The sequence below is a fragment of the Nanorana parkeri genome, unplaced genomic scaffold (assembly GCF_000935625.1).
Source record: "Nanorana parkeri isolate BGI_ZX_2015 unplaced genomic scaffold, ASM93562v1 scaffold131, whole genome shotgun sequence".
NCBI lineage: Eukaryota > Metazoa > Chordata > Amphibia > Anura > Dicroglossidae > Nanorana > Nanorana parkeri.
Window position 1 is genome coordinate 104,272 of NW_017306399.1, and position 9,371 is coordinate 113,642.

The 9,371-nt window shown below is 43.5% G+C and overlaps 1 protein-coding gene across 1 annotated transcript in view; it reads right to left on the bottom strand.

Moving 5' to 3' along the window:
- LOC108784902 (FRAS1-related extracellular matrix protein 1-like) overlaps positions 1–9,191 on the bottom strand; it is a 102,600-nt gene extending 93,409 nt beyond the window's left edge. The window contains exons 1-6 of the mRNA XM_018553837.1: positions 8,960–9,191; positions 7,937–8,031; positions 2,406–2,716; positions 1,622–1,821; positions 1,006–1,329; positions 538–646 (exon numbers count right to left, since the gene is read on the bottom strand). Of these exons, the coding sequence (XP_018409339.1) occupies positions 538–646; positions 1,006–1,329; positions 1,622–1,821; positions 2,406–2,716; positions 7,937–8,031; positions 8,960–9,190 (1,270 nt within the window). The 5' untranslated portion in view covers position 9,191. The remainder of the gene's footprint in view (positions 1–537; positions 647–1,005; positions 1,330–1,621; positions 1,822–2,405; positions 2,717–7,936; positions 8,032–8,959) is intronic.
- Positions 9,192–9,371: the final 180 nt, after the last annotated feature.

Consider the following 9,371-nt stretch of genomic DNA (forward strand, 5'->3'; position numbering starts at 1 on the left):
CTTGTTTACTGTGAAAAATTAATATTCGCACTATAGCATGTATTTTAGGAATGTACGGCGATGACTCCAAACGCTGAACACAGGAAGTTTTATAATGACAGGTGTTAAGATTTAAAGGACACGGGTCCTAAAGAAACATGGAGGATGTCAATGCTGACATCTGATTGGGAACATATTTGTTCCCTGGCTGTCATGCTGTATTATCTAGTTATCTAGTATCTTATGTAAGTGAATGGGGGTAAATAGGATAACATTGGATTGGCCATCAATAGGACTTCACAGAGAACTTCGACCCGAGGATGATATTGAGCCACACTTTAAGAGAGACTGGAACCAGAAGCCAATTTCCTGAGAGCAGCACAAAGTCCTCTTCAATATGGAATTTTGTAAACCAGCAACAACCAAAGCTAGACCCAGAGCTTTAAAGTGCTGAAGCCAGAGCGAGCCAGGCATCTTGGAGTTTCAAAAGGAAGCCAGAAATATAATTTTTGTAGTTCTTTGGGCGCAGGTTCCATTTAAAGATTTCCAGTTACTCACCCATATTCCAGGACACTCGCGGGGCGTTTGTCTCTGCAGTTCTAATGGAGAAGTGGACCATTATTGGGCGGCTGCTCAGGAAATAGCTATCGATCGCCTGAAATTCAACCTAAAGTCACAAGCAGGGAAGACGATTACTAATAATACAATACAAAATGTAAACTCAGAACACAAGCAACAACTGCCAGTTCTAGAGTAACGTGCTTGATGAGCACTTTCCCCCAACTGGGGAAATTGTGAAATCTTCCCAGTTGAGTCACAGACTGAAATCTCACAGTAATTTTAACTCTTCACAACTCTATCAAAAGCTAAAAAAATTGTCCTGGAGGTAAACTTTGGGCAATGTTGCTATTCCATCCCCATTCAACCCACAGTATCTATCATCTTCAGTTTTTTCCAGCCTTGAAAATCTGGTGACTGATCTAAGTCAAGAACGTGAGAATTGAGAAATTCACAATCACAACTCACCTCATAGTTGCGTCTTTCGGGATGGGAGGTGTTGGGTGGCTGGTATGCTATCTTAAGGTCATGTAAGTCTTGCCAGGTGAAGGAGGTAATGGCTTTGGTCTGGTCATCTGTGTGGGTGATGTAGCCCTCTGGAGGTGGCTTACTGATCTTAAACACAAGTTTGCTCTTTGGAGTCTCATCATCTTCAGCATCGAGAGTGGCCGTCGTAAGAGGGGTCAAGATGAACTGGTCGATTTCCAAGATAAACATGGGCATGAAGGCCGCACGGGGTGGAGTGTTGGGGATTGCCCCTGAGATTCTTACAGGAATCCAAATATTCTGAGCCTGACATGAGAAACAGTTAGAGGTAAATACAATAGGACCATATATGGCAAATGCAAGTCAGATCCTTGGTGTTGTTAATTGAGAGTTGTATAGGAATACCATTGTCCTGAGACTTCATTAATAAATATTCCCCCCCGCACCACCACCACCACCATTGCATCTTGGCTGTCAAATAAGGCCAATGTATTTTGTAGTGAGTTATTGTAGCACCCCTTACATCAACCATAAACCAACATACACCATAAACAAAGACCTCTGTTCTTATGGTTATGTTAGAAGATTTGTTACTGGCCTGCAATTGTTTTCGATTGTCTTGGCTGCGATACTCAATCTGGAGTGGTATGTAATCGACATCGGGGGAGGGAGGACTGAAGTGTTCATATTTGATACCCATCTCAAGAAGATCGGCACAGTTGGCCTTCAATGATCTAATTTCCTTTAGTCCCGGGTGGCATGCCTTGTTGCCGGAACACCGCAATTTTTCTTGCCTGTCTGGAGGAAAAGAGAATTTTAAAAGGTTTCAGCTAAAAATATTGTATAAAAAACAAACACTAACTCTTTCCCAAACAGTAATTGCTACAACGAGTAACATAATAGCTGGGCTAGAATTGTTAGACAATTGTCTACCATATCTTCATCTCATGAAGTATGGTAGATAGTTGTCTACCTCATTAAATATACGTATGACCTTGGAAAGTGATCTTAAAAAATGAATGTGTTGGTTGTGGGCATAACCTGGGAGCCAGGTATTTATTATGGTAATATTCTTTTTGCTGGGTTTGGTTAGGTTCAAGGGGTCACGATAAGGTTAGATTTAAAAGTATGTTCAGGGTAAGTTGAAGGGTGGGTGTTGGGTGAGGGGGCTTTGACTACAAGGGTCAGGTTAAGGGTTGGTTGAGATGGTTTCAAATAAACAATAAGACCTACTTAAAGCTGCTACTTAGTTAATTTTGACCCAGAGCACAAAAACACTACAAAAGAGGTGAATAAGTGTATTTGATAAATTACTCATACCCCCGGCAGGTTTTTTCCTGCCACATGAAGATGGGCATTCAATACATTATTATTCCACTTACAGTTCCTGACTCGAGGGTGCGGCGGAGACCCAGCAACAAGTCTGCTGTCACGCTTTGAATCGTCTATCACCATCTGTCCAAAGGTGGGAAGACCCAATTCAGACCCCAGGGTCCTGGCCACACAGTTTGTCCCTGGTCTTTCCAAACTTTGCTTGAATGTCAGAATGTTTTTGTCCACCGATTTAGATGAAATGCCATAAAACTCTGGAACTTCTAAAGAGTTCTCTCCAAGAAGAACAATGCCGGCCAATGACTCTGAAATATTTACTTCTAAAATAAAACTTTCCACCAATGTCTCCCGTTCAGAAAACCTGCGACATAGAAAACGACAATCTTTGATCACAAGAATTAGCAAGGATTAGAAAAAGGAAACAAACAATTATGCAAGAAAATCCTGTATGTGCCAGTTATATTATTTTCCACAAAAAGCTGCCTATGGATGTTGGAGGCCGTTCATTCATGATATGAAACATTGGTCTACAAGCGGCCGTGTTCTGATTGGTCTAATTGTGGAAGTAAGTGAGAAGCACCAAAAATAAAGAGTTTTTGCCACACCAAATGGGAAAATTGGTGTTTTCCTCTCCCAAGCCCTTCAACTGAAACCACTAACTGGATTTTCCTAAAACCCAACCATAAAGCCCGAAGAAGGCGGAATCCTTTAGAAACCACTAAAATTTGTTGGCTATGTTTAGTGGACCTTTATTAACAATAAACATACGATTGTCTCAGTTTATATTCAGTATTGTTACAATGTATGCCTATTGCACCATTTCTCAGCCTTTTTTCAGTCACGGCACCCTTTAAAAGTATGCAAAATCTCCAGACACCCCAGTTTAAAATGTAAACCGCCTTAATGTAAAAAACGATGGTTGGCCCCTCCAAAATCCATACCAGACCCTTATCCCTGATCTTGTATGGATTTTAAGGGGGGACTCCATGCAAAAAAACATACAAAGATGGGTTCCCCTATTCAAATCAGAGGCTCCCCGTTCACATCAGAATCCTGCCTTTCGCATGATTCCCCCCTTTACATCAGGAGGTCCTTGTTATATTCGGAGCCCCCATCACATCAGGAGCCCCCTCTTTTCACATCAGAGTTCCCTTTCATGTCACAAGTCCCCTTTTATATCAGAGCCCCCCTTTTATATCAGAATCCCCCTTCACATCAGAGTCCCCTTTCACATCACAAGCCCCCCTTTTACATCAGAGCCCCCCTTTTATTTCAGAATCCCCCCTTTCACATCAGAGCCCCCTTTCACATCACAAGTCCCCCTTTTACATCAGAGCCACCCTTTTATATCAGAGTCCCCTTTCACATCACAAGTCCCCCTTTTACATCAGAGCCCCCCTTTTATATCAGAATACCCCTTTCACATCAGAGTCCCCCTTTGGCGGCCTGCCTGCATCGTGGAAAGGCATGACGCCGTGCAAACATTTCAAGGCACATCATAGGAAGGCTTGGGATGGATTACACCCCAGGATGCCAAGGCACCCTGGCTGAGAAATGCTGGCCTAGTGTACCACATATTGTTAAGAAATTAAGAATGTTATAATAAAACAAGTGTATCTAAAGCCAATCTTTATTTTCAATTTCATACAGAGTATGGAATGGCTATTACTATTTCCAGGATTTTTTAAATTACTGCTTTGGTTCTGTTGGAAGAGATTTCCCTCCACTTCCCAATTCAGAGGCACAGAAGGTAAGAGAGCTCCAGAAATAAGCTTTTACCATCATGCCATTTTTTCTTTTTACAATACCGCAGTAGGTAAGTGGTTATGGTCCATATCCGGGCAAAACTAAACATGCACTCATCCCTTCACCCCCACCCCTTTCCCTTTAGCCCCTTCTGACCATCCATTAGGTTTTTCTCAAATAAAATATGTTGTTGCATGTTAAAGAATAATAATAATAATAATTATAGTAATAATAATGACTTTTATTAAAAATAGATATATATATATATACATACACACACACACACACACACAAAAAAAAGTCAGTGGATTTTAAATATCTGACCCAGTGATTGGGATTGCAGGGCTTGGTTTGGCCGACCACCACATTTTCACAAGTTTGCTCATCACTACTAGTAGCCATAATATCTTATTTCAAGGATAATGCAAAAATAAAAAGACATTGCTACTAATTGTGACATAGTGGCTTTTCAAAGACTTCAGACAATGGACCAGGCCCGCTGTACTGGGATTTTATCGTTTTTTAACAACAAAATGGCCTTGATCAAAGCGACCACACAGGAATTTGCGTCTGGTTTGTAAAATGCAGACAACTACAATCAGCAGTCGTAGAAATAGTTATTGGTGATTTATAACCACGGTTTGCCTTTTCTAGTGAAATTATTCGGTTGGCATTTAAAGTTCCAGACTGGCCTTTGCATTATTTTGACAGAACAGACAGACGGATAGTCTGGAGGTGTCACAAAGATATTTCTTTGCATTCTTGGAAATGTTCTCAGCTGAAAGAACTTTATTGTAGATGTAAACTTTAGCTGAATGGCATTTAGTTTGCTACAACACTGTGTATTATGAACAAATAAAACATAAGAACATAAAACAAGACTCCCTCTCCTACTCTGCCCCTCACCCCCTCTAACTGCTGGCAGTAAAAAAAAACCCCTGTCTTACTGATCTGATGATGCTGGGGTGAAATCCGATTGGCTTCTGCAGGCTACAAGACTTTGGACTTTGTAGTTGCTCTTCGCCCTCCATAAGGCCCCCTTGCACACGGAGGCCTTCAGTTCCGAACCATGCATGATTGGAGCAGTGTGGAATGGATATCATTGCTGTGACATCCGTGTTCATCCAGTGAAATTACAGGACCCATGTTGGTCTACGGTAAGTCAGATGTAAATGGACATGTGTCCGTTTACGTATGAGTAACCCCAAAGCACCACAATCAGGCCTGCCAAAATGGAACTCTGTTCTTTTGGGTTTTCTGCACCTGGCTGGAGTCAGGGGTAACCGGCGGTAAACTAGTGCACGTCTGTTTAGATCTGGCTGCCCATAGAATAACATTGGTCTTCTGATCAGATCCACCTGACCTCAACCTGATTGGAATTCCCATCTGAAAGGCCCTTAGACTCCATGTTTTCTCAGTGAAAATATCAACAACTTGTGTGACATTCCAATGGAATATATGAAGGATCTCAATGACTTCCAAGCTGCTTTCCTGGCAACAGAAACACTTCTACAAGCTGAGATCTCCTATCTGTAGGATACAACATCCCCAGACCTTCCATAGGAAGCCGGAGGAAATGAAACAGCTTTGATAGAAAGGAAACACTTTTATTCAAACATCCTGACCTGGCTTGAAAGTGAGACGCATATACTGAATTGTACATTTAAAGTGACACTAAACTCAGGGATTCAATCTTAAAAATACATTCAAGGACGTCAGCCATTAACAAAAATGTATCTTATTTGTGTATCACTCGGCTGTAGATCCTCCAATCATCTCTGACACAGTCCTTCCTTCTGGAGGGGGGGCTACTTGTGTTCCCCATGGTTTCTGTGTGTGTGGTAAAGTAGTCACCGCAACAAGCTCGCTCCCGGGATGGACTACAATCTCATGTTTAGTTTACTCATTTGTATTAGGATTGTAGTCCATCCCGCTCCAGTAGGACGTAGTGAGGGACACTACTGTTTAGTTAGCCTCCTAAGGTGGAGTAGGCCTTTTTATTTGTGTTACTTTTGAGTTCTGCCGGAAATTGTTTGTTTAAAGGAGACTTTTACGTTGCGTTGCATACTGATTGAAGATCAGTGACTTTCCTACAATATATATATATATATAATTTAAAGGGTCTCTATGGTCAAAAACTACAACTAAATCTGTATTTCTATATTGAATTTCTGAAGCATCGGAGAAGAAGAGAATGCTGGCTGCCCAGCAGTTGAGAAATAACATGAGTTGCATTTTTTTTGGTCAAAAACTAAAAATAAATTTGCATTTCTATAGGGAATTTCCATAGGTTCTATCTATCCCACTCCTAATAACCAGATCCATCTAGAAGTTTTTCAAACCTATTTACTGAAGATGCTCAAAATATGCACTTCGTCAATGCACTGACACAATGTAATTTAGCCCTGTAAATATTCACTTTCTGGTGTCTCCACTCTCACAGGGCCCGCCTTCCAAGCTACTGAACAATAGCCGGCATTCGGCTCGGCTCGGCTATTCTGCTTGGTAACTCCGTGGTACCGAGCAGAATAGAGAAAAAGTGAAAATAGAAGAAGAAAAAAAGGTTCAAAAAATATTGTTAAAATGTTAATAAATAGTGAAATTAAAATATAAATATATATAAAAAAGAAAACAATTGGGCAGAGCTAGCAGTGACAGCTAGCTCCGCCCAACTGTTTCCTATTGGTCGGCACCTGCTAGAGTCTTCTAGCAGGTCCCGGCCAATGAATAACAACTGGGCGGAGCCAGCCGTGACATCACGGCCGGCTCCGTCCAGTTGTTATTGTTTAATGACAGATCACTGTCCCCAGGTCATTTGGGGATGCTGATCTGTCATTACAACTGGGCGGAGCCAGCCATGAGATCCCGGCTGGCTCCGCCCAGCTGTCATTTGCTAGGCTTACGGACGGCCTTCGGCGTGCCGTTCACCTTGCTTCGGCTGTCACTTCAGCTGCTGTATGGGCTATACTGAATAGCCTGTACAGCAACCCTTTGGTTCGACTGGACCAAAGGGCTCCGGCGGCCGAAGAGAGCCGAAGGATCAGCCGAAACTACGGCTGGATCCTTCGGCTCCTTCGTAAATAACACCCTAAGTCTAAGCCTCTTCACTGCGACTACATTAAAGGTGAACTTCAGATAGACATAAAAGGCAGTTGTGTATCCCTTCTGAAACCATTTAATATATATATTTACATTCCAAATAACATATATACATCAATCCGTGATATTAGCTTCCTGTCACCTCCTGCACAGCAGCACTCAGACTGGGAGACCGAGGGGCAGCACTAGGACTAATCAGACTCTGCTTCATGCACATGCGCTGACGGGGAACATACTGACTGGTAGAGAGAACAGAGTGAGCAGAACTAAGGACTTATCTCCTGCTCCTTTATTGTCCAATCTGCAGACTGAGAGCAGGGAAGGTGACACCTCTGTATTCTTTTCCTAAAAGAGAAAGCGGTGTCACCCTCCTGAATGTGCTTGCTGGCAGAGGAGTATGATTTAGAAAAGTGTTGGGACAGAATTACAAATCTTTTTGCATATAAAACACAGTATGTGTGTTTAGCTTCTCGCCCAGATATTGTATTGAGGAATTCAGGAATAGAGGGATGGTTGTCCTTCACCTTCGCTAGATGAGGGGTGGGCAGCTGTGGCCCTCCGGCTGTGCTTTAACTGCAAATCCCAAAATGCCTTTGCCTCTGGGAGTCATGCCTGTAACTGTCAGTCTTGCAATGCCTCATGGGACTTGTAGTTCCACAACAGCTGGAGGGCCGGAGTTGCCCACCTCTGGTTTAGACTCAGAACACTGCTATGGGAATATACATTTAACATTTACCTGTACACTCTGAGCATCACGTGATCGACATCCAGCATGGGGGATCCATTGTGTGTGTACCGCACTTCATCCGGCAGGAAGTTACAGTCAAATGCCTGTGAGGAAAAACAATTTATTACTGTTGGTACATTTAATACTTAAAGGAGAACTATGTGGTTAAGGCTTTTCCCCATAGTTCTCCTTAGGGTAACGGGAGGACACAAACTAGCGTCCTCCCGTCACCTAGGCTCAGTATACCACGAGCTGTAGCTCGCGGTATACTGAGACGCCGCAGTATACCGTGAGCTGCTGCTGGCGGTATACTGAGACGCCGCAGCTGAAGCGGATCCCGACAGTTGTGCCAGGATCCGCCCAGCTGCGTGAGTGACAGCTGGCTCTGCCTATGTAGAGGCAGAGCCAGCTGTACCCGCCCCCTCCCCCGTCCGTTCCGCCAGTCAGCGCTGGCGGATCGGAGCGGGGGACTAATCCAGCCCCTCCCCTGTCACGGCAGAGAGCCGTGACAGGATCGAGAAGTGAGCGAACGCCGGTATGTGTACGCTCACCTCCCGATCTACTGAGCCGACCTGTGACAGTCTCATTGTCACAGGTCGGCTAGAACTATGAGGTGAGTGAAAAGCACCCCCCCTCCCCCCCTCATAGTTCTCCTTTAATACTCTTCACTGAGTAGTATCCACAACACTGCCGCACGATGATGCCTCCGCCTCTTTAAATTCCCAATCCCCGGCGTATCCACATACATCAACCGCAAAGACACACTCAGAGCGTATTACGATGTATTAAAACCTCTGAACCTCAACAACAATCAATACGCTCACATTTGCAATGTGCACTCAGCACCGCGAACACCAACATTAGCAAATAACCTTTTATGCTTCACAACCTATTTGGTAAAAAAATATATATATTTCCGGACTGAAACATTTCCCTAATGGAATCTTTAATGCAAAAATGTGTAAATCTTGGGTGAAAGTTGTGTGAATCTAGGGTGAAAATATAGTCCCCTTTAAGATAAATATAACCTACCTGAGGAGATAGAAGTCCAACTCGTTGGGTGGTGGGCTCATTCAAGACCACTTCGACCTTGCAGGAGTCTCTGTCGCTCGGGATGTTGAAGTGTAGTTCATTTTCGGTGACGTAAACGGTTTGGCCTCTTCCCACGGTCACTCCTTGGTTGGTCACAACGAGGATGGAGGCAGCCAACACGTCCCAGGTCCACAGGAAGAGCAGGAACACCACGCCGCTGGACAAAGACATCTTATGGAGCTGACAATGGTTTGTATTCCTGGAAGAAATGTGAGGATGAAACCTCCAATGTAACATGGCCCTACATGTGCCCTCTTAGGGCCGGTATGGTTGAAGGGTAGTCCCATACTGGATTTGAAAAAGTTGCTCTGGTCCTTAGTGGGATTAAAGGTATGAGAGCTGAAGGGACCCT